We start from the raw sequence: 26,078 nt of genomic DNA, 5'->3' as shown, positions 1-26,078 counted from the left end.
AATTATTTCAATATTAGGCATAATGGTTAGGAGGCACTTTTAGGAAAGAATAGGGCTTTAAGGTGGAGTGGAAATTGCCTTTGCTATTTTAGCTGTTATGTAGATACTACTTTCAAAACTGTTAGTACAAATTATGGTAAATTAAGCTACTCTGAAATTTCTATTCTATTTTGGTGTCTATAGCATTTTCTTTCTCCCACTGTCCCTCTCTTTCCTTACTCTTCCTTTTAATGTTTCATTTAGTTGCTGAAAGGCAGAGAGAGGGAGAGACAGAGAGATTTTCCATCCACTGATTAACACCCCAAATGAGCACAACAGCCAAGGCTTGGCCAGGTTGGAGTCAAGAGCATAGCAGTCTATGTGAATATCTCTTGTTGACTATAAGCATACCAGGGAGATGGATTTTAGGCACGTCCAAGGCGAGGACTTTAGCCGCTAGGCCACTGCGCCGGGCCCTGCGGGGCATTTTCTATTGCATCATTTTGAACTTGTTTTAGTCTTCCACTGTACCTTTCAATATGGTAGCCACTCAGCATGTGTAATTTATTAAAAAAAAAATTAGGGCGCGGCTCAGTAGCCTAGCAGCAGAAGTCCTCGCCTTGCATGTGCTACAGGGATTCCATATGGGCACTGATTCTAATCCCTGCAGCCCCATTTCCCATCCAGCTCCCTGCTTGTGGCCTGGGAAAGCAGTCGAGGATGGCCCAAAGCCTTGGGACCCTGCACCTGCATGGGAGACCTCGAAGAGGCTCCATGCCCTTGGCTTCGGATTGGCTCAGCTCCAGTTATTGCAGTCCTTTGGGGAGTGAATCAGTGAATGCAAGATCTTCCTCTCTCTCTCTGTTTCTCTCTCTCTCTCTCTCTCTCCACTTCTCTGTATCTGACTTTCCAATAAAAATAAATAAATCTTTTATTAAAAGAAGTTTAAATTTGGGCCTGGCACGGTGGCCTAGCAGCTAATGTCCTTGTCTTGAATGCACTAGAATCCAATATGGGCGCTGGTTCTAATCCTGGCAGCCCCACTTCCCTCATTGTGGCCTAGGAGAGCAATTGAGGTAGCCCAAAGCCTTGAAATCCTGCACCCACGTGGGATTCCTGGAAGAAGTTCCTGTCTCCTGGCTTCAGGCAGGTCAGCTCAGCTCTGGCAGTTGTGGTCACTTGAGGAGTGAATCATCGGATGGAAAATCTTTCTGTCTCTCCTCCTCTCTGTATATCTGACTTTGCAATGAAAATAAATCTTAAATTTTTTTTTTTATTTGCCCTGGCTCTTTGTGTAGTACTAGTAGCCACTTACAGTGGTTACTGCATTAGACAGTTCAGAAGCAATATTTCTGTCAGTGCAGGAAGATTCTTCACACTACTACTAAAGTGTTCTTATTCAAGGTGGGCATTTAGTGTGATGGTTGTTGCTTGATATACCATCATCCCAGATTGGAGTGAAAGTTAACTTCTGATCCAGCTTCTTGGTAATGTACACCCTGCAAGAAAGCAGGTGATGGTCAAGTACTTGGGTTCTTGCTACTCATGAAGTAGACCCAGATGGAATTCCTGCCTCCTGGCTCCTGCTTTGGGATGGCCAATCATGATCTGTTGCAAATACTTGGGAACTGAAATAGCAGGTAGCAGGTGGCTAGTGTTGCAAATTAGCCTGTTAAGCTACCACCTGTGACACCGATTTTTTTACAAGTGTGGTTTGTGTCCCAGATGCTTCGCTTCCAATCCTGCTCCTACTAACACACTTGGGAAAGCAATGAAAGATGGCCCAAGTGCCTGTGCCTCTCTGCCTCCATGGGACACCAAGATTGTGTTCTTGGCTGCTCACTTCATCCTGACTCATCCATGGCCATTACACCCATATTGGGAGTGAAACAGTAGATGGAAGATATTTCTCTTTCTATAACTGCCTTTCAATTAAACAGAAAATTTTTTTTTTTTTTAAGATAATGTGGAGGCCTGGCATGATGGCTTCAATTAATCTTCCCCCTTCAAGCCTGGGAAAGCAATGGAGAATGGGCCAAAGCCTTGGGACCCTTCATCCACATGGGAGACCTGGAGGAAATCATGACTGCTGGCTTTGGATTAGCTCAGCCTGGGAAGTGAACCAGTAGATAGAAGATTTTTCTGTCTCTCTTTCTGTAAATCAGCCTTTCCAATAAAAATAAATGAACCTAAAAAAAAGATGAGTTATCCTACACTGCTTTCTCAGGCCACAAGCAGGGAACTGGATGGTAAGTGGAATAGCTGGAACATAAACCGGTGCCCATCTGGGATCCTGGTGCTTACATGGCAAGGATTTAGCCATTGAGTCATTACACCCAGACCCAAATAAAGAAATCTTTAATAAGAAGAAGAAGAAAAAAAAGAAAGAAAAACAGGACGGGATTGATGGAAGAGCTCCCTCTCTAAATACTTTTTTTTTTTTTTTAAAGATTTATTCATTTTACTACAGCCAGATATACACAGAGGAGAGACAGAGAGGAAGATCTTCCGTCCGATGATTCACTCCCCAAATGAGCCGCAACGGGCCAATGTGCGCCGATCTGAAGCCGGGAACCTGGAACCTCCTCCGGGTCTCCCACGCGGGCGCAGGATCCCAACGCATTGGGCCGTCCTCGACTGCTTTCCCAGGCCACAAGCAGGGAGCTGGATGGGAAGTGGAGCTGCCGGGATTAGAACCGGCACCCATGTGGGACCCCGGGGCTTTCAAGGCGAGGACTTCAGCCGCTAGGCCACGCCGCCGGGCCCAATACTTTTTTTTTTAAAAAGGTTTCTGCTTTATTAGGAATGTTGGGTTGTATTCGCATTTATTTTTATTCAGGAATGATTAATATTTTCTTATTATAAATTTTAAACTTATTTTGCTTCCCTTAGGGCTTTTATTTTATTTTATTCTCTCTTATCTCCAACATTGCTTTGAAGTTGGAGTAAAATAGAAAAGACAGACAGAAGTGATGAGTTGACAGGCTCTACCTTAGTATGTAGAGCATTTCAGAATGACATTTGTCACCTTTACATACTTTTTTTTTCTTTTAGATTTATCTTTTTTTTTTTTTGGTGGGGGGGGAGAGATGGTTATAGAGGAAGAGACAGATTTTCCCACCTGCTGGTTTAGTCCCTAAATGGCCACAAAAACCAGAGATGGGTTATTCTGGAGCCAGGATCGTCGTCCTCATCTCTCATGTGAGTGTAGTGGTCCAAGCACAGCCAGGACATAAATCGGTGCCCATATGGGATGCTGGCACTACAGGCCATGGCTTAGCCTACCAACACCATGGCACTGCCCCTATTTATTTTTGTTCATATTATTTCTGTCTGGTGTTGTTTAACTTCTTTCAGTAATCTCCAGAATCTCATCTTTCCCAGTGTTTCCTGAACAGAAACTGGCTTATGCATCTTTGAGTATGAACAGATAAGTCACTGCTTTGTGATAATACAATCTTTCTGTATTAACAAGTTGAGCTACTTTTGTTCTGTTTTAGTCCGAGTATTTATATCAGCTCTTTATTTTTTAGTGTAATGAACAAGTCTGGGGTGAATCGTGTAGTTTGGAAACGACCTCGGCTCACTCACAATGGACCTGTTAGAAGGAGCACAGTTATTGACCAGATTCCTTTTCTGGCGGTAGCAAGAGCACTTGGTAAGTAGATTTTAACAAAACACTGAACTTTTTCTACTATATGGTGATATAAGAGAAGACTGAGATTTAATCCCTTACTTGGCATTTGGTAAGTACAGACACATGATAATAATTGAATACATGGAACCTAATTGCGGGATGAATATTTGGTACTGTAAGGTCCCCCAACAGGGAAAAACCTTACCAATTGTCTCGAGAGAGAGAGAGTTTCCCCAATGACCACCGAAGACGAGACTTGATGCAAAAGCAAGAGGCTTTATTCGATTACCAGCGCGCTGGGGCCGAGGCCAGTTCCTCACGCAGGAGGCTAGGCATCGACCCCAAATCATTAGACAGAGATTCTTTTAAAGGCTAAGCTAAGGCTAAAATCATAAAACCATAACCATAAACAGGGAGGGGGAACCATTAACATAAGCAGGGAGGGGGAACCATTAACATAAGCAGGGAAGGGGAATCATTAACATAATCAGGGAGGGGGCCATGCAGTTAGGGGTGGAGGCTAGTTGCAGGTGCCCCTTATCTCTCAGGCCCCCAGGCTCTATCATGAAATGTTTCACTGCCCTATACTGTCCTTCCAATCCCAAATGTTCCCTTTCAGTACAACTACGGGGACACCTACACCAGTGTAGGAGTGCCCTGTGTTAAAGCCCTTACTTTTCAGATTCCAGCTTCCTGCTCATGCATCCCACACTTGGAGATAATGGGTGAGGAACTGATGATTGGGTCTGTATGACTCATGGGGGGTGGGACCTGGATTGAATTCCTGGTGCCTCTGTTAGGGCTGTTCCAGCGCAGTTTTTTTTTTTTTTTCAATTTTTACTTAATTTTGTTTTATTTTTTTAACATTTATTTTTATTGGAAAGTCAGAAATACAGAGAAGAGTAGAGACAGAGAGGAAGATTTTCCATCCACTGATTCATTCCCCAAGTGGCCACAATGGCCAGAGCTGTGCTGATCCAAAGCCAGGAGCCAGGAGCTTCTTCTGGGACTCCCGTGTGAGTGCAGGGTCCCAAGGCTTTGGGCCATCCTCTATTGCTTTCCCAGGCCACAGACAGGGAACTGGATGGAAAATGGGGCTGCAGGGATTAGAACCAGCACCGATATGTGATCCCACCACATTCAAGGCGAGGACTTTTAGCTGCTAGGCTACTGTGCTGAGCCCTTATCAATATTTTAAATCAAGTGTTATATTTTTACTTGTGTTTTTAATCATTTCTCTGTTTTTAAAATTTGTATTTTGAGGAGGATGCTTGCCCATGTGGACCACGAATTAGAGTGGAAAGGGTAGAAGAATACTGGAAAGTCAGTAAAATCATTGGTTCCAATTTTCTTTTTCCTTTTCCTGAGAAGTGGAGAGGGCCGCTCTCAGCAGCCCAACAGCAGAAGTATCCAGGGATGGGAGATCGCCACCCAGTGTCACCCCAGGTTCCCCAATGTGGAGCATTTTCTGAGGGTACTGCTTAAGCAGTTTCAGTAGTTCTGAGATGCTGTTGATTTCACTGCTCCAAGGTTGAGGAAATCCTTCCAAAGTGCATTGGCTGACAAAATCCACCTTAGTGTCTCCACTTGCCCAGATACTCGCTGTTAAAGCTGTGCCGGGAGAGCTGTCTTACTTGTTTTGCCCTGTATGGTACTAGACATCCTCTGCAGGCCTCACTGAACTGGTTGTCGTATCCCCCATTGAGTATCTGGGTATTCTGTCCATCGCACAGGCCTCCACAACTGTGGATTCGCCAGTTGTGACACATGCACTCCATGGTCAGACCACAGATCCTGTGATTTTCACTGTGATTGGAGTTCTGAGTCCAGTGATCCAGGTGAGGATCTCCAAAGAAACCTTGCCAGAGGTGACCCCAGACCTGACTCCTGCATGGGCCAGCCTTTTTGGGGTCTAGCTCAGTTTGTCACTCACATCAGTATACTCATACACTGGTAACCTGGTTAGTTCTGTTTCCAGCCCCATCTCATATACAAACTGATGGATGCTGTGGTCCAGCCCATCCCTCCCCACCACACATTTGGCCTTCAAGCACACCAGTGGGAACTGCCTATTCGGAGCAATCCAAAATACATCCACCAGGCCCACCTCCATCCCTAGTTCCTGCACATCAGCAGACTTGTTCAGTCTGTCTCGCATCCTATTCAGCTTTTGTACACACCAATGGGTGCTGCAGCTTAGCTCAGCCCAACCGACCCCAGTATCCAGCCCACACTTATGCTGGTGGGTGCCACCGCCTGTCCAGCCAGGTCCACCCCCAGCCCTGGCTCTTGTGCTCACTGGTGGGAGCTGCAGCCCATCAGAGAGGCACCCAGAGTTTCCCTACTGGGTCCACTCCCAGCCCTAGATCTTGTATGTTCCAGGTGACTCTGACAGGACTTGCCCCCATACCCAGCACTTCCTGGCTGATGCTGTGGCAAAGCCTGACCAGTCTGCACTTACTCTGGCTTATGCGTGCATTAGTGGATACAGTGGCTTAGCCTAGCCTGGCTCTCCCCGCTAAACCAACTCATGTGCAGGCCAATGGGTGTTGTAGCTTTGCCTAGCCCGGTGTGCCCCCTGTCCCAGCTCTCATGTTCACCAGTTGAAGCAGTGGCCCAGCAGGGGAGTCATTACTGCTTCGTTACCACTAGCCCCAGATTTGTGAGCATTTGAGGAGCAAGCCAGTGATGGGAGGACCTTTATCTGTCTTTCACACTCTGCCTGTCAAAGGAAAGTTTTATAAAAAGAAAATCTAATTCTGAGGAAGAAGACTAACGTATTTGTTTCAGTGCCAGGTGCTCTTTGATTGTGACTCATATCTTCTGTTTGGTCAACTTCTACTAAGGGAAGCATGGGGGTGGGCATTTGGCACATTGGGTAAAACACTGATCCAGAAGTCTGCGTCCCATGTAGGAGTGTCTGAGGTTGAGTCTTGGCTCTGCTTCGGATTCTAGCTTCCCTCCTGGTCGTTACCCTGAACAAGCAGCAGGTGATGACTCAAGTACTTGGAGTCTCTCACTCTTCTGGCTGACTTCAGTTATGTTCTATTCTCCTGACTTTGGCCTGATTCAACCCCAGAGGTTTAAGCATTTGGAGAGTGAACCAGTGGGTGGAAGCGCTGTCTCTGTGTCTCTGCTTTACAGATGTTTAAAATATATTTAGAAAAGAAATAAAATAAACTTAGGGATTTTTATGTATGTCTAGACTTGGTGTTGTTCTTTAAAAAAGTATTTTTAAATGTCCTTCCCTACTTGAACTCTTAATATTTCTCCTAAGAACTTTTAAGAATTCTTTTCTTTAATTACTAAATATCAGTTGTATTGAAACGGAGAACAAGTTGGAAATTACATGTTTATAAATGTCTTACTCTGGCTATGCTAAATGGGAGTATTGTTTCTGAGGAAAGTTGCTTTAAGGAAAGCACAAGTTTGTTCCTTATCTTCTTTCTTCTAACAAATGTGTAAGTGCTGAAATTTGATGTTTGGCATTAGGATTTGGAGTTAAAATATGTATATATTCTCAGTTCTCATAGCCACATAGTTCAGAAAATAAACAACAAAAAAGTAAGCTTATATAAATAAAATAATAACAGATTAGGATATACCATAGAAATCAAGATGCTGTGAGAAAGAATAGTTTAAAGGAGTAATTATTTTAGAGTGTGTAGTTTTTCAGAAGTGTATTTTAACTGAAATTTTAATGTTGAAAAGGAGCTAATCTTATGAGGAGTTTATGGAAGATTGTTTCAGATATGGATCCTGAATTGGGAAGAGCTCAGCATGTTCCAGGAATTGTCAAAAGACTGGAGTTAGTGAGGTAAACTTGGCCCTATCCTGGAATGATATTTACGTTCTGGTCTGTTAATGGTGAGAAGCATTAAGGAATATTAAATTAAGGAATAACATTGTCTATATGATATACCTTCTATTTTATATTTCACAAGGTTTATTTATTTACTTGAAAGACAGAGCTATAGAGAGAAGGAGAAATAGAGCCAACTTAAATCCACTAGTTCACTCCCTAAATGACTGCAACAGTCAAGGCTATGCCAGGCCAAAGCCAAGAGCTTCTTCCTTATGTCCCATGTGGGTGCAAGGACCCAACCACCTGGGCTATTCTATGCTGTCCTCCCAGGTGATCCAGCAGGGCAGCTGGGTTCTGGAACAGCACCCAAGGGAAATGCTGGTGCCACAGGTGGCTGCCTCATCATTGTGCCACAATGCTGGCACCATGATCGACCTTTTAGAAAGTTCATTCTTGGTGACATTTGACCTAACAATTAAGATGCGAGGTAAGGCGGATGTTCTATGTCAGAGTGCCTGGCTTTGAGTCTCCACTCTTAACACCAGTTCCCTGCTAGTGAGGCTCCTGGGAGGCAGCAAGGTAATGACTCAGCATAGTTGGGTCTCAACAACTTATGAGAGACCCTGATTTGAGTTCCCAGATCCCGGCGTCAGCTTGGCTCAACGCTTGGTGTTACAGGCATGTGAGAGTGAATCAGTGAATGTGAACTTGCTGTCTCAGTCTGTTTCTCTGTCTCTTTGTCCTCCCCCTTCCCCACCATTCTTCCTCCAAAGAGTTTATGGTAAATGGACCCAGGGACATTGATAGGGAGCTGAATCAGAAGTGTAAGAACTGGAACATAAATCAGCAACCTGTATGGGATACTGGCACTGCAGGCTATGGCTTAAGTATTGTACCTAATGGTCTTAATGTGTGTGTGTGTGTGTGTGTGTGTATACAGACTTTTTCTTTTAAATATTTATTTATTTGAGAGTCTGAGTTATGCAGTCGTTCATCTACTGGTTCACTTCCCAGATGGTTGTAAGAGCTGGGGTTGGGCCAAGCCAAAACTGAAAACCATGAGCTGCTTCCAGGTCTCCTTGGGTGACAGGGATACGAACACCTGGACCATCTTCAACTTATTTTCGCAGGCCATTAGCAGGAAGCTGAATCAGAAGTGGAGCAGCTAGAACATGAACTGGAGCCCCTATGGGATGCTATCATTGCAAGCAATGGCATTATTCACTATGCTACAATTCACTATGCTGGCCCCCCATATACGGACTTTTTTTGAGGGGGCTATTCTCTAACTTATTTATTTATTTGGGCTCTACCTTAATAGTATAACAACTATTTTTATTTTTATTTTTATTATTTTTTAAAGATTTATTTTATTTTTATTACAAAGTCAGATACACCGAGAGGAGGAGAGACAGAGAGGAAGTGGAGCTGCCGGGATTAGAACCAGTGGCCACATGGGATCAAGGCGAGGACCTTAGCCACCAGGCCACGCTGCCGAGCCCCTATAACAACTATTTATGTAGCATTTATTTGATGTTATAATTTGTTTATAGATGGCTTAAAATATATAGAAGGTTGTGATAGGTTGTATACAGATATTAGGGTTTATTTATTTTTATTGGAAAGGCAGATCAGATTTACAGAAAAAAGGAGAGACAGAGAGAAAGATCTTCCATTCAGTTCACTTCCCAAATGGCCACAATGGCTGGAGCTGAACCAATCCGAAGCCAGGACCCAGGAACTTCTTCCAAGTCTCTCATGCAGGTGCAGGGACCCATGCTTTGGGCCACCTGCAGGGAGCTGGGAGGGAAGTGGAGCAGCCAGAATAGAGATTGACACCCTTGTTGGATGCTAGCACTTACAAGGTGAGGAGTTAGCTATTGAACCATTGCTCCAGGCTCCAGCTTATTTTTATATGGACGGACATAAGCCATGGACAAAATCCATGGATTTTGGTGTCTGTACTGGATTCTGGAACCTCTGTTGGATACTGAGGAACAATAAACATGTAACAATATTCATTTACCAGCAAGGAACAATATAAGGGGTGATAACTCCTGCTTACATTCCATGTGGATGGTACGTTTCAGATTGGCCATTCCCATTTGTATCGTTTGTGAGCACTGAAAGAGGGTAAGAGACTCAGTTATTAATGTTAAGAATGGATGGTAACTTACTGGACTAAAGAAAGCTTTTACTGTAGATTCAAATGTAAGGTAAACCTTCATTTTAGAAAAGTAGGTGGTAAGTTATGTTCTGTTTAAGTGTGCCAAGGATTTCAAGAGATGCTTGAAACCCTTAGGTGATTTTGCAGGGCTTCTAGAATGGTCTTAGAACAATCTGCTGGTTTTTCTGGTTCATATAGTTATATTCATTCCAAAAGAGTCTCTGTCTCTTTCCCGCTTCTAACCCACCCCAGCTCTATGTAGGTATAGATGGAAAATGTAAAGCAAAGAAGATAAAACATTAGTAGTTGCATCTAGGAAGAGTATGTGGTTGTTCTTTGTCTTATTTCTATTATATTTTTGGAAATTTTACTTACTACTTAACAGAAAAAGATAGAGAAGTAATTCAACCCATGCTTGAATGTCTTCAGTAATCTTAATGTTTCAAGGTACAAACTCCCGAATTTCTAAATAGCTGTATTATTTTTGTATGAGTTAAAAATCTGCCTTCTGGGGGCCTGGTGCGGTAGCCTAGCAGCTACAGTCCTAGCCTTGCATGCTCCAGGATCCCATATGGGCGCTGGTTCTAATTCCTGCAGCTCCACTTCCCATCCAGCTCTCTGCTTGTGGCCTGGGAAAGCAGTTGAGGATGGCCCAAAGCCTTGGGTCCTTGCACCCACATTGGAGACCCAGAAGAAGCTCCCGGCTTCAGATGGGTGTAGTTCCAGCCTTTGTGCTCACTTGGGGAGGGGAGTGAATCATCAGATGGAAGATCTTCCTCTCTGTCTCTCCTCTTCTCTGTATTTCTGACTCTGCATTTCTGACTTTTCAATAAAAATAAATAAATATTTTAAAAAAATCTGTCTTCTGGCACGGTGTTGGAGCTCTGTTAGCTGAATCATAGCTTATGAAATAAACATCCTGTATTTGTGAGCTAGCTTGAGTCACAGCTGACTCTGCTTTCAGTCTTGATCTTTGCTGATGTGCCTGAGAGAGCAGTGGAAGCTGACCCAAGTACTTGGGCCCCTTCTATTCATGAGGGAGATCCTTGTGGTGTGTGACTCAGTGCTGGCCATTCTGCTCATTTGGAGGGTGGACCAGTAGCTGGAAGAATTGTTTCTGTTTCTCCCTCTCTGTTACTTTGTTTTTCAAAGAAAACATTTTTTGAAAAACCTACCATTATGAATCTTTCAGATGTTAGTCTTAGTTTGGTTTGCTGAAGCAAAAAAAAAAAAAAAAGGGAGTGTATTTTGCCTATTGCACAGTGATAGTCATTTACTTATTTAAAGTGGGATGACTGAAGTCTTTCTTATAGGCTAGAGGGCTATAGATCCTTCATCATAGTAGTCTTTTCACTATAGTTGTGACCTTCATTAAATATGGTTGCAGAATTTAGTACACATAGAAGATGCAGTCTGACCAGTTTGAAGTACAGTAGAAATATTTAGTTCCTGCTTCCTGAATGTTGTACTTCTTCTGCTAATGGAATCCTGAAATCTTGTCATTAGCTTTCAATACTTACATCATAATAATGACTAATTAGCTCAGATTTCCAGATTTTATGTACATATATAATATATATTATGTACGTATAAAAATATGTATATATTTAAACTACTACTAGGTCATTTCTCTATTGTATATTTTTTTGGTTTGGGTTTGTATTGAGGTGATATGAGGGAGTTAATACACAGTTGAGGGTCAGGAATGCTAGTTAGCATTGTTTTTTAGCCTCTAGTAGTCTGGACTGAAGTCCTGTGCTCTGGCTTTTGTTGATTTCATTTTATTTGAAAGGCAGAGATTCTTTCATTTGATAGTGCAGTAATGAACTTCATTTTGCTAATTTACTTCCTCCATATACCACAAAAGGCAAGAGGCTGAAGTTGGAACCCAGGAACGCAGTCTAGGTCAACTGTGGGTAGCAGGACCTCAGTAATACAAGCCATCAGTTGTGAATGCTTCTGCTTCCCAGGTTTGTATTAACAGGAAGCTGGAATTGGGAGCAAGCACCAGTTATTGAACTTAGGTACTCTGATGTGGGATTTATGCAACTTGATGGGTATCTTAACCTGTACATTAAATACCCATCCCTGGTTTGTAATTTTAAATGAAATACTCAGCAGACGAGGCTCACTGAAAAGATATATGAGTACAGAGATGAAACACCTGGGAGTGCCTGCTTCAAAGAATGTAGGTTAAAGTAACAAATGCAAAAGTCATCATTACTCAGAAGTTTGAACTGAGTGGTTGGAAGGGTGGAGTTGCCATTAACTGACACAAGAAAGACTGGAACATCTGTGATAAAGAGGTCATAAGTTTAGTTTTGGGTGAACTATCTTTGAGACACATACTGAAACATTATTATAAAGGGTGATGTCTTTGAGTTACCACGTGTAGACAGGGGCTTTCATTCTGAGAGCTACCCTGTGGAAGAACTGTCTTTCAAATAAAGTGAAAATGAAATATGATAAAAAAAATACAACAACAAAGAAAGGACTGAAAAATACATTTAAGAAAGAGGCGTTTGAATGGAGAAAAGAGGTATGACAGGTAAGAGCAGTAAGTGAAACAAAGAAATTCAGGGGACAGTGCTCTGGGAGCTAAGTGGAGAAAGTATTTCAGAAAGAATGTTTGAAATGAAGTTGCATTACATTTTGCAACTTAATGGTCATTGTTGATCCTAACAAGGAAAATAGTTCTGCTGTAACAGTCTGCAACTATGATGGGGATTTGTTCAAACAAGAGCCAATTTTGTGAAGAGGAGGAATAAAATTTGATATAGGAAATTCATGATTTCTCGTCTAGAGTTTGCTGTTTTAAAGAAAGAAAAAAATATTAATAACTGATGAGAAATCCACTGGCAAAATGAAAGCTTGTAGGAGAGAAAATATTGTTAGGATTATATCATACAGCAATTAATTCTTACCCAATTTTATAAATAAATATATAGAAAAACAAGTCTTGCTTGGGAGAAATGAAGTTGTTTTAGTGATAAAAAATTACCTCTGTTAATTTTCTTTTTCTTTCTTTTTTTTTGTGTTTTTACATAATTTTTTCTCAGAAAAGGCACTAACCTCTTTTAGATTTTAACACTTAAGCATTAAGAAAGGTATTGCATGTTGCTTTCTCAGTTTTTATTCCTATACTTCGGGAATTTTGAATCTTAAAAAAAAATGATTAGTTTAAAACTAGAGTTACACAGAAAGAAAGGAAGTCAGGAAACATATCTTTTTTTTTTTAAAAGATTTATTCATTTTTTTATTACAGCCAGATATACACAGAGGAGGAGAGACAGAGAGGAAGACCTTCCGTCCGATGATTCACTCCCCAAGTGAGCCGCAACGGCCGGTGCTGCGCCGATCCGAAGCCGGGAACCTGGAACCTCTTCCAGGTCTCCCATGTGGGTGCAGGGTCCCAATGCATTGGGCCGTCCTTGACTGCTTTCCCAGGCCACAAGCAGGGAGCTGGATGGGAAGTGGAGCTGCCGGGATTAGAACCGGCGCCCATATGGGATCCCGGGGCTTTCAAGGCGAGGACTTTAGCTGCTAGGCCACGCCGCCGGCCCAGGAAACATATCTTCTATCCAGTGGTTCACTTTTCAGATGCCTGGAGCTCAACTAGGCCGCAGTCAGGAGCCTAGAACTTCATCCAGATCTCATGTGGGTATCAGAGGCTCAAGCATTTGGCCTGTCTTCACTGCTTTCCTTGATGAATTAATAAGGCACTGGATTGGATGAACAACAGTGAGAATTCAAACGTTGGTGTCCAGGGTGGAGACTTAACCTATTGCACCACACTGTTGGTTCCTGCGTTCCAAAGAAGCTATATGATTGGCTTTCTGAATTAGGCTTATTGCTTGTCAATACTTATTTGCCCATAGAAAATTAAATGTTAATATTTAGCACCAATTTCATTATTTATGTTAGTTTTCCTTTCAGTGTTTTTCAGAATCATAGGAATCTCCTTATGATTGATACCCTTTGGGCATTCAGTATGATAGTTTCTAAAGTATAATGTGGTAAAGGAAAGTGCTAATGGCTGCTGTGGAGTTGCATGTTAATTTTATATATCACTTATTGAACAGATGCGTTTTAGTGCAATATGCAGGGAACACTGCTGTAAATGTACAAGCACCTGATCTTTGCTGTCATGAACCTTAAAGTCTAAGGAAGGAGAAGAGTATTTATTAGATGCACACAAAAACAAATGAAAAATTTCAGCTTTTAATCACTTAAGTATACGTTAATGAGAACTTGAAATATGTTTGTTTTACTTACAGAGGCCAGAGTAGTGATTGAACTGAAATTGGTACAATTGCTAATAGGGGAGAGAGAAGAAAAGTGTTTTAGGAATAGTAACAGCATTTGCAAAAAGCTTTATGATAGAAAAGCATGTTTTGGGATGGGCCCTGTGGAACAGTGGGTTTAAAGCCACTGCTTATGGCAGGTATCCATATTCTGGTGATGCTCTGAGTCCTCTTAGCTCTGCTTCCAATCCAGCTTCCTGCTTATGTTCCTAGGAAGGCAGCAGATGATAGCCGGTAAGCACTCCGTTTGTGGGTTAAACCAACTGATACAAGAATAGTTCTTTCCTTGTCTCTGATACTATACCTTTTAAATAAATCTCTCTTTCCCCCCTCTCTTATTTTTAGGTGTGATTATGAGACTGATAATGGGCAGTGTAGTTGAAACGAATATGGGAATAAATAAGGGATATAAGTAAAAGAAGAACTGATGCTCATATCAGATGCTGTGCTTGGATGTGGGGGGTTAGCCAATTGAGCTATTGTGTCAGGCCCCAGAGAGAGATCTTATATCTGCTGGTACATTCCCCATGGGAGCAATAGCTGGAGCTGATCCAGGAATCCATTCAGGTCTCCCACAAGGGTGGTAAAACCCTTCTTCTTGGGCTGTTAAACATTACTTTACCAAAACATGAGCAGGAAGCTGAATTGGGGAAGTAGAGTATCTGGAACTTTAACTGTTATTTCAGTGTAGAATGCTTGCATTGCAAGCAGCAGCTTATTGCAATATAATGTTGGCGTCTAGATTTATATTTTTAGGAGATGATTTTATTTCTCTTAATTAATTTGTTAGGCAGAGTGATAGAGATATCTCCCATCTGCAGTTTAATTCCTCAAATGGCTGCATTGGCCAAGGCTGTGCCAGGTTAAAAGGTTGGAGTCCTGAACTCTATTCAGGTGTCCCACGTGGATGGCAGGAACTGAAATATTTGGCCCATCACCTGCTACATTCTCAGGCACATGAGAATGGAGCACGTCTTTTTTTTTTTTTTTATTGGAAAGTCAAATATACAGAGGAAAATTATCCATCCGCTGATTCACTCCCCAAGCAGCCCCAACAGTTGGAGCTGAGCCAATCTGAGAGCTTGTTTGGAGGTTCTAGCAGGGGAGCGCAGCTACTCGTATACCCTTGACCGAAGACCGGTCCTCCTCTAGCGGGGATGGTCGTCCTCTTTGACCGAGTGCACAGCTTTGGGAGGGACACACATGGAGCGGTGAGGGAGGAAGGGGACACCCGCCTAGCCAGCCAGATCAGCCGAATCAACCCTGGTGATCAATGGGGTGACAGATTTCGCAGCCAGATTGCCCTCACATCCGGAGCTGAGCCAATCTGAAACCAGGAGCCACTTTCCGGTCTCCCATGTAGGTGCAGGATCCCAAGGCTTTAGGTTGTCCTCGACTGCTTTCTCAGGCCACAAACAGGGATCTGGATGGGAAGTGGGGCATCCGGGACACGAATTGGCACCATATAGGATCCCGGTGTGTGCAAGGCGAGGACTTTAGCTACTAGGCTACTGTGCTGGGCCGTGGAGCACGTCTTAAGAGGAGCAGTTGGGATGCCAGCATCACAAGTGACAGTTAAATTGCAGCTTTGGTCTCATAATTAGCAGTTTTGAGAATGGATTAGAGAAGGCAAAAATTGTTTGAAAGCTACCAATAGAGGCAGCTGCTAAAATGCATGGGGTAAAGACCACTGGGTATCCTGTGGACTGCTGAGTGCCTTGTGTCATCAGATCTAGTGGATCAGATGAGCCTACTGAAGCCAGAAGCTTCTTTAGTTTTTACATTATATCAGCGCCCTCTACTGAAGAAAAAAGGCAAAAAGTCATTCATCAGGCAACAGTCATGTTTGGTGATGTTGAAGGGTCTTCAGACATGCTGTCCCATGTGGAAGACCTGTATGGCTTCACTCTGGCCCAGCCCTGGCCATTAAGTCCATTTGAGAAGTGAAAAAGTGAAGGATCTCTTTCTCCATCTCTGTAACTCTGCCTTTTAAATAAATAAATCTCTCTCTTTCTCTTTTTTCTCTCTCTGTTTCTCTCTCATGGGATCGCAGTCTTGAGCAGGGAGGATTAGTCAATCGAACTTTTGTGCTGAGCCCTCCAATAAATCATTTTAGAATATGGTTAGGGTCAGCTTTGTGGTACAGTAAGCTAAGCTGCAGTCTCCAGGGCCAACATCCCCATATGATAGCATGAGCTGCTTTATTTGCAATCGGCTTCTTGCTAAAGTGCTTGGGAAAGCAGCAGAAGATAGCCTAACTGCTTGGGACCCTGCTATTCAAGTGGGAAACCCAAATAGAGTTCTAGGCTCCTGGCTTTGTCCTGGACCAGCCCAGGTTGCTGTGTACTTTTGGAGAGTGAGCCAGTAGATGAAGATCTGTCTGTGTCTTTTCTTTCCTTATCATTTTACCTACAAAATAATTAAAAAAAAAGATGGTTTAACTTGTGGGTAGACGGTTCCAGTTCATCAATTTATAGTCATTGTAGTATTAACTGACCCATAGAAGAAGCAACAAGGATGCTAAAACATAGTATGTTTCAGTGAAGAACAGAGTATGTTACCCATTTGGAAACCACTCTTCAGATAAAGAGAAAGGCAACTTGATGGTATGGTAAACAGTATTTTAACCAAATGAGGGAACTTAGCATCACCAGTAATAGCACCCAATGTCCCTGCTTCTAAGATATATTAATAACTGCAACAGTGTATTATTTTGGCCAGAAACAAAGAGTTTGAGTACAAATGTGTATGTAGGGCCTGGCTCAGTAGCCTAGTGCCTAAGTTCCTTGCCTTGCATGCACTGGGATTCCATATGGGTGCTGATTTGTGTCCCAGCTGCTCTACTTCCCCTCCTGCCAGCTCCCTGTTTGTGGCCTGGGAAAGCAGTCAAGGACGGCCCAAAGCCTTGGGACCCTGCACTCATGTGTGAAACCCAGAAGAAGCTCCTGGGTTCTGCCTTGGATTGACTCAGCTCCAGCTGGTGTGACCACTTGGGGAGTGAATCATCAGACGGAAGATCTTCCTCTCTGCCTCTCCTCTCTGTATCTGACTTTCCAGTAAAAATAAATAAGTCTTAAAAAAAAAAGATTTCTTTATTTTTACGAAAAGGCAAGTCAGATTTACAGAGAAGGAGAGATAGAGAGAAAAATCTTCAATCCACTGGTTCACTCCCCAAGTGAGTGCAACGGCCGGTGCTGTACCAGTCTGAAGCCAGGAGCCAGGAACCTCCTCCAGGTCTCCCACACGGGTGCAGGGTCCCAAGGCTTTGGGCCGTCCTTGACTGCTTTCCCAGGCCACAAGCAGGGAGCTGGATGGGAAGTGGAGCAGCCGGGATTGGAACTGGCACCCATATGGGATCCCGGCGTGTTCAAGGCAAGGACTTTAGCCAATAGGCCATTGCACTGGGGCCCCAGAAATCTTTTTTTTTTAAAAAAGTATCTCATCACCAGAGTCAAGAAATTACATGTTTATCGCAACAGAAGCAGAAGAGCTTTTTTTTTTTTTTTTTTTTTTTAAAAAAAAGATTTCTTTATTTTTATTTGAAAAGCAGATTTCGGTCCCAGCCTGAATGCATATATGGGATTCTGGTGCCTGCAAGGCGAGGTCTTTAGCCACTAGGCTACTGTGCTGGGCCCTGATGAGATACTTTTTAGCTTGGAGATAATTCCCATTGTTTTTTCTTTGTTCCTGCAGGTGACTTGTGGAGCTATGATTTCTTCAGTGGCGAGTTTGTTGTGTCCCCTGAACCAGACACAAGTGTCCATACTCTTGATCCCCAGAAGCACAAATATATTATCTTGGGCAGTGATGGACTTTGGAATATGATTCCACCACAAGATGCCATCTCAATGTGCCAGGATCAAGAAGAAAAAAAATACTTAATGGTAAGAAGTGATTTGATAATTTGCTAATATTGTTAAACATTCTCATACTTTTAAAAGGGATCTTAAGTATGAACTGAGGATTTCTTCCTGGGTAGATTTTTGTCTAGTAGTGAATAGCCACAGATTTACTGTGAAACCTTGCCTGGTTGTTTTTAAAAGTTGAGATTTAATTCACAAACATACGATTTACCTTTTTAAAATGTGAAATTCACTGATTCATAATGAAATCACAAAGAAGTTCCAGCACTATGATCACTGATTGAGTAGTACATTACTGTTTCCTCTCATAGTCATTGGCAATCATTTACTGTCTTCTATTGGTCATATTCCTGACAGTGATCAATCTTTGTATTACTTTTTGTCAGTTTTGGATATTTCAGATAAATGATATTTTTAAGTTTTTATTTGAAATACGCAGACAATAACAGTTCAGTGCCTTCCTAGTTCACTCCCCAAATGTCCATATGGCTTAAGCTGGGAACTGTGAATGGCATCCAGGTCTTCCATCTGAATGGCAGCAACCCAGTCATTCCAGCCATCACTGTTGCTGCCTTCCAGAGTCTGCATTAGCAGGAAGCCAGATGGAATTAGGAGAAAGAGTCAGTGATTCATTCCAAATACTCTAGTGTGGGACAGGTATATCTTAACGATTAGGCTAAAAACCCACTCCCATTGATGGATATTTGAGTTAAGTCCTTTTTTTTTGTCTGTTAAGAACTGCTGTAAAAATTGATGCACAAGGTTTCATGTGAATATATGTCTTCAGTTTCACATAGGAGTGAAATTATGAAGTTCAGTGGGAACTCTGTTTTTATTTTCTTAAATAATTTAATTTCTACAATTAGTAGTGGAAATATTGTTTTCCTTTCTTCCCGATTCACTTGAAAATCACCCCTTTATTCCGAGCAGTGATAAAGAAAGAACCTGAAGAGTGCATTGTCATTGAGGGCAAAGACAGAGTTTTAGGGTAATAGTCAGTGATGCCACTTGCTGCAGACATAGAGCCAGGTGGGTAAGAACAGGGCATTAGCTATTATAGTTAGAATCTAAGTGCATGTTCAGAATGAGAAATTTTAGTGACCTGATACATGGTTTAAGCATATTGGAAGTAAGTGCTTGCTATGATGAAAAAATGTTTTGTAAACTAGGAAATAGACACAGTGATGTTTAAGGGCACAAGAGGGGCTGGTACTGTGGCATAACAGGTTAAGCCTTCTGTTTGCAGCGCCAGCATTCCATATAGGCTCTGGTTTGATTCCAGGCTGTTCCACTTCTTATCTGTCTAGCTCCCTGTGTATGATCTGGGAAAGCAGCAAGAGGATGGCCCAAGTCTTTGGGCTCCTGTATCCATGTAGGAGACTCAAAGGAAGCTCCTGGCTCCTATCTTCGGATCAACTCAGTTCTGGCTGTTTGTGGCCATTTGGGGGGATGAACCAGCCAATGGCAGACCTCTCTCTCAATTTCTCTGTCTTCTCTGCAATTCAACCTTCTGAATAAAAAGGAAAATGAATCTTTTAAGATTTAAATTAAGTTGATTCTGAGCCAGAAGCCTCTTCCTGATTTTCTATGTGGCTGCAAGAGCCCAAAAATTTGGACCATTGCCCCTTGTTTTCCCAGACCATAAGTAGACAGCTTGTCTAGCAGGTCTCAAACCAGCACTTTTATGGGATGCTGGTGCTTGCAAGTGGAGGATTAACTTGGTATGCCATTGTAGTGGCCCCTAAAGTAACACTTTTTTTTTTCCTTTTAAATATTTATTTTTATTGGAAAGGCAGATTTGCAGAGAGCCAGAGAGACAGAAAGATCTTCTGTCTGCTGGTTCACTCCCCAAGTAGCTGCAACTGCCAGAGCTGAGCTGATTCAAAGCCAGGAGCCAGGAGCTTCTTCTGGATTTCACACGCAGGTGCAGGGTCCCAAGACATTGGGCTGTCCTCAACTGCTTTCCCAGGCCATAGGCAGGGAGCTGTAAGGAAAATGGAGCAGCTGGGAAACGAACTGGCATCTATATGGCATTCCAGCACATGCAAGGCAAGGATTTTAGCCACTAGGCTACCATGCCAGGCCTGCTAAAATAAATCTTTTTTTTTTTAAAGATTTATTCATTTTTTTATTACAGCCAGATATACACAGAGGAGGAGAGACAGAGAGGAAGACCTTCAATGATGGAGGCCATGCAGTAGGTGTGTATAACACGAAGGTGTGAAGAGAACAGCTCCCTGACTGGCAGGGCCCGGGGAGCTACCAGCTGCTTAGCAGGGCTAAGTGGATTCATCTCTGACCACCTTGACGCAGTTTTCACTCCCCCTCGCATGGACTCTCAACCACCCCACTATGTAATCTATTGAGGCATTGTCTGCCCCTGTGAGATGGCTTTTACAACCAATGTGAGCTTAAGAGTTAATGTTACTGAGGATGTCCTGGTGAGTGGGCCTTTAACTACACACAGGAGTATAATTAAGTCTGTGCTGCTTACCCATTGCCATAAAATCTGGCCCAGATATTTATCATGCTTTCCGGGGAATGGCTTGATAAGAGGAACTCTAAGTTATCCTGTTACTGTGACCCTAAAGGTCATTCTGCTATGACAAAGAATATAGTTACTGTGACCCTAAAGGCCATACTGCTATGACGAAGAATATAGCTACTGTAACCCTGAAGCCTATCCTGCTAAAGCAAAAAAATATAGTTACTGTGGTCTTAAAGGTTAGCCTGTCCTTGCAATTCTTTAGAATATAGAAAATGTAGCTGTTTTAGTTGTTTTCATAAATTTTTAGCTAGAGGAAATATAGGGTGATTTCACTAACATCATAAAGAGATATTTTTGATTATTGTTTGATCACTTATGAAGTTGTAGAGCCTGCAGTTGTGGAGGAATGTAATGTTTATAACTTTTTGTTTTAGATCTTCATGTTTTTTCTCTCTTGATGTATTTCTCCCATTTAGTGATAGATAAGTTGTAGAACAAGAATTGTATTAGGAGTGTATTACTGCATAAGATGTGTTGTCTACTGAGAAACTCTTGGTTGCAACGTTGGAATGGATAATGCCTTGTCTAATACTGAAACAATTTGTAGAATTGTCTTTGGAAACACTCACTCATCCATTGTAGAGTTGAAACTTAAATAGAGTAACTTAGCTCATTGCTAACTGCAATTCTTTCCGCCGTTTTTACCCTTGCTTTACTTGTTTGGTTAACAAACTGTGAGCTTACAGACCTATGGCCAACTAATGTCAATAATCCTGATCCCCATAGAACAAGGCCCCAGTCCTTTTAACTCATACAAGATAGGGGTCTGGTTGATGCAGATGGCGCCTAGGTTATAGCCCAGACCTGAGGAGAGCAGATGAAGACTGGCAAGCCAAGATAAGCAAGGAATGTGGAATCCTTCCTCAATCATTTCTCAGGAAGTTGTAAATTGTGTCCCCCTGAAGCTGTGTCAATATGCCCCTAAGAAAAAACTTTGTACTGCTTCTGTATAAATAAAGCGGACAGCTTTCTCGCTTTGTCCACTACGATCAAGGAATCTGGTGGTCCGTCTCCTTCTTTCTCTCTTCACGCCTCATCCACGCACCCTTCCCGAGTTCCGAACCTCGGCTGGAGCTGGACTCCGGCACTTCCGTCCGATGATTCACTCCCCAAGTGAGCCGCAACGGCCGGTGCTGCGCCGATCCGAAGCTGGGAACCTGGAACCTCTTCCGGGTCTCCCACGTGGGTGCAGTGTCCCAATGCATTGGGCCGTCCTCAACTGCTTTCCCAGGCCACAAGCAGGGAGCTGGATGGGAAGTGGAGCTTCCGGGATTAGAACCGACGCCCATATGGGATCCCGGGGCTTTCAAGGCGAGGACTTTAGCCGCTAGGCCACGCCACCAGGCCCAATAAATAAATCTTTAAAAAAGAGAGAAAGAGATGTTTAGGGGCACAAAAAATGTACTTATGTTACCTTAAAGTTACTAAGAGTCTTTACCCTTCTGTGCCACAACTGCAGCCTTGATGGTGAGAATTTTCCCCTCAATATTTATTTGCTTATTTTTGAAAGAGACAGGGAGAGATCTTGTATCTGCTACTTCACCCCTCCAAATGGCTGCAGTGACCAGGGCTGGGCCAGTCTGAAGCTGGGAGCTAAAGAGGTCTCCCACATGGGTACAGGAGCCCGATGCCTTGGATCATCTGCTGCTTTCCCAGATACATTACTATACTTGATCTTAGCCAGAAGACTAAGAAGCAATCCCAGATACATTAGGTTAGCAGGGAACTGGATTGGAGGTTGAGCAGCCACTAATCAAACAAATGCTTAGAGGGGATGTTGGCATTGCAGGCTGCAGCTTTACCTAGTATACCTCAGTGCTGTCCCTGATGGTGAGGATCTTCAAAGTAGTTACGTAGTCAGGAAGAAGATTGAAAGCATTGGAGAAATAACTGGTACTGATGATATTAATGTTTAGCACACACAACACTATGCAAAATAAAAGGTCCAAGAGGAATGATTGCCCTTAGAAAAGTTGCTCTCTCTTTAGAATGGGTGGCGCTTCACAATTAGAGCTATACCAGGCCAAGGCCAGGAACTTGACCCAAGTCTTCCACTTGGGAGACAGGGACCAATCCATTTGAGTTATCACTTGATGCCTTTCAGGGTGCATGTTGACAGGAAACTAGAATTGAAGAGGGCCAGGACATGAACCCAGACACTTTTAAAATGAGATGTCGGTGTCTCTTCAGCATCTGAGCCAGTTTGTCAAATGCTGCTTTCCCAGATACTGTTAATGTATTTTAATGTGGTTAAGTACTATTTAACATAGTTGTGGGACTATGGGTAATGCTTGAATATTTGAAGGTTGTAAATATCTTGGCTAAACTCAATACCCAGTTTTTAATTTGATGTATATGTAGTGGCAACCAACTAACTTCTTCCTTGTTCTTTTAAATATAGGGTGAGCATGGACAGTCCTGTGCCAGAATGCTTGTGAATCGAGCACTAGGCCGCTGGAGACAGCGTATGCTCCGAGCAGATAACACTAGCGCCATAGTGATTTGCATCTCTCCAGGAGCGGACAATCAGGGAAACTTCACCAACGAAGATGAGCTCTATCTTAACCTGACTGATAGCCCTTCCTATAATAGTCAAGAAACTTGTGTCATGACTCCTTCCCCATGTTCTACATCACCAGTCAAGGTTCAAGCTCTTTAGTTTTAATATTTTGTTTTTGTTTTGCGTTTTTTTTTTCCATTTGAGTGACTGACAAGAGAGAGCACCCACACAGATGGCTGGGACCCAGTTATTTGAGCCATTATTGCTGCCTCCCAGGGTTTGCATTAGTAAAAAGCTGGAGTCAGGAGCAGAAGGCTAGTAGCAAACCTGTGTTTTCCCAAGTAAGGGAAGGGTGTCTGAAATGGCATCTTAACTAGGCTTATCACCCACCTTTAATGTTGTGTTTAATAGTCAAAATTTTTTTGGTTGGTGTTCCTGAAAATTTTTTGCCATACATTATATAATAGAATTGGAAATAAGTTCAAGAAACTGATTAATCTTTGTTATACAACTTATTGACCCACCTTCATATCAGTTATAGTGCATGATTTGGAAACAGTTGTATTCTCTAAAGGATTATAGTGTTTGGAATTTTATTCACACATTCATTATATATGCTATTATAAATATGGTAAATACATAATCTGAAAGGCAGATCAGATTTATGGAGAGGACAAATAGAAAATCTTCCTACTGGTTCACTCCCCAAGTGGCTGCACAGTTAGAGCTGAGCCAATCTGAAGCCAGAGGCCAGGAGTTCTTCTGGGTTTCCCACATAGGTGCAGGGTCCCAAGGCTTTGAGCCATTTTCTTTTGCTTTCCCAGGCCATAACCAGAGAGCTGGATTGGAAGTGGGGCAGCCTGGGTTTGAACTGGCACCCATATGACATTCCAGCATTTGCAAGATGAGGATTTTAGCCATTGAGCCATTGTGCTAGGTCTGTTTGGAATTCCTTGATTTCTTCTTCTTTCTATAAAGATTTATTTATTTTTATTGGAAAATCAGATATACAGAGAGGAGGGGAGACAGAGAGGAAGATCTTCTGTCCACTGATGTATTCCTCAGGTGGCTGCATTGGCCAGAGCTGAGGGATCCAAAGCCAGGAGCCAAGGATCCACTTTCAGGTCTGTGCAGGTGCAGGGTCCCAAGGCTTTGGGCCGTCCTCATCAGGCCACAAACAGGGAGCTGGAAGGCAAATGGGACCGCCGGCACACAAACCGGCACCCATATGAGATCCGGTGCATGCAAGGTGAAGACTTCAGCCGCTAGGCTACTGCGCTGCTGCCCCCCCTTTTTCCTCTTAAATATTATTTATTTATTTATTTTATTGGAAAGGCAGATACACAGAGAGAAGGAGAGGCAGGGAGAAAGATCTTCAGTCCTTTTGTTCACTCCCCAAGTGGCTGCAGTGGCTGGAGCTGAGCTGATCTGAAGCCAGGAGCCTCTTCTGATCCTCCCACACAGGTGCAGAGTCCCAAGGTTTTGGGCCATCCTTGACAGCTTCGTTTGGCCACAGGTGGGAAGTGGAGCAGCAGGGACATGAACCGATGTCTGAATGGGATCCCAGATCATTCTGTGTGAGGATTTAGCCACTAGGCTATCATGTCAGGCCCATTTAGTTGTTTCATTATAAACTTTATCACAACATGGACTTTTCGAATTTTAGGATAATATCTGATTTCTTTTATCTTGTTTTTCAGCCACTGGAGGAGGATCCATGGCCAAGGCTGAATTCTAAAGATCACTTACCTACCCTCGTTCGAAGCAATGCCTTCTCAGAGAAGTTTTTAGAGGTCCCAGCTGAGATAACTCGAGGGAGTGTCCAGGCTGTGGCCAGACCATCAAAAGATCCAGATCCACTTGAAGAAAATTGCACTAAAGGCCTAAGTATAAGGATACATGACTCTTTGAATAACAGCCTATCTGTTGGTCTTGTGCCTACCAATTCAACAAATACCATCTTGGACCAGAAAAATTTAAAGATAGCAACTCCTGGTCAGATGAAAGCCCAAGAAGTGGAAAGAACCCCTCCTGCAAATTTTAAAAGGACTTTAGAAGAATCCAACTCTGGTCCTCTCATGAAGAAGCACAGAAGAAATGGTTTAAGTCGAAGTAGTAGTGCTCAGCCCGCAAACCTACCCTCAACCTCACAGCGAAAAAACTCTGTTAAACTTACCATGCGACGCAGACTTAGGGGCCACAAGAAAATTGGAAATCCTTTACTACATCAGCACAGGAAAACAGTTTGTGTTTGCTAAAGTTTATCTGGGAAACAGATTTTTTTTCAATCTTAGGATGTCATAGGGCTTTCAAGTTTGGTGCCGAGCTTGAACTTTTTTAAAAAGGACAAAATAAAAAGAGCATATAGTTCGACATTTTGGAATTCAGCAGTTTTATCCTGGCCTTGTACTTACTTGTATTATAAATGTGAATTTTGTAGATGTTAGGGAATAAGTTGCTGTAAAATGTGTATAAATTTGTATCTTTCACACAAATTCAGTCTTTTTCTCTGATATATAGTAATTGTGGCAATAGGGCTAACTGTTAAAAAAAACAGAAGTATCTGTTAGATTTTAGAAATACATTTAACCTTTTTTAAAATGCCTATTAAAAGTTTGTATAAGCCACTTGTGATGAAAACTACACAACTTTTTAAGGTAAATTATTAAACAGATGGGAAAAATGATGTATTTTCATAGTGACTTGTGCTCCACTATTTCCAGAGACTACTGGTGTGTTTTAAAAGTTATTTTCTATTTCCAATTTCGTAATTCTAAACTAAGTTTTTTCCTAGAAGTATTAAGCCATTCCAACATAGCTGGATGGTAATCTTGTCCCAACTAAAATACTATGCAGTATCTTTCCTATTTCATAGCCTTTTTCTAAACATTAATCATCAGATACATTCACTAATCTTTGGCATAGAAGGAGTGTGTCTACCTGAAACAGTGCCCTTCTCAATCATCCCAGGCCAGTGATTATTTGGTCTTAAAGTAGTTATCCTGTTCTCGTGTTTGCTTAAAATATGTGAAGTTTTTCTTGCTATTTCAATAATGGATGGTGCTGCTAATTTCCAACATTTCTTAAATTATTTTATATCATACAGTTTTCATGGATTATATATGGATATATGTTCATTACCTAATAAATCAGTGGACTGTTCCTTTTATTTCTGGACTTAAGTTGGTGGTTTCTTTTAATGTGCATGTTGATGTTCTGTTGTGTTATGACCATGCTTTAGAGCAGGGTGGGGAACCTTTTATCTACTGAGGGTC

At 42.4% G+C, this 26,078-nt stretch overlaps 1 protein-coding gene across 1 annotated transcript in view; it reads left to right on the top strand.

The window, feature by feature from the left end:
* PPM1D (protein phosphatase, Mg2+/Mn2+ dependent 1D) overlaps positions 1–25,176 on the top strand; it is a 41,287-nt gene extending 16,111 nt beyond the window's left edge. The window contains exons 3-6 of the mRNA XM_058675593.1: positions 3,513–3,637; positions 17,586–17,776; positions 22,705–22,947; positions 24,504–25,176. Coding sequence (XP_058531576.1) covers positions 3,513–3,637; positions 17,586–17,776; positions 22,705–22,947; positions 24,504–25,061 — 1,117 coding nt within the window. The 3' untranslated portion in view covers positions 25,062–25,176. The remainder of the gene's footprint in view (positions 1–3,512; positions 3,638–17,585; positions 17,777–22,704; positions 22,948–24,503) is intronic.
* The last annotated feature ends 902 nt before the right edge of the window (positions 25,177–26,078 follow it).

Source organism: Ochotona princeps, chromosome 17 (genome assembly GCF_030435755.1).
Source record: "Ochotona princeps isolate mOchPri1 chromosome 17, mOchPri1.hap1, whole genome shotgun sequence".
NCBI classification, from domain to species: domain Eukaryota; kingdom Metazoa; phylum Chordata; class Mammalia; order Lagomorpha; family Ochotonidae; genus Ochotona; species Ochotona princeps.
The sequence above is the reverse complement of the archived record's forward strand: the minus strand, read 5'-3'. Positions and strand labels throughout refer to the sequence as shown.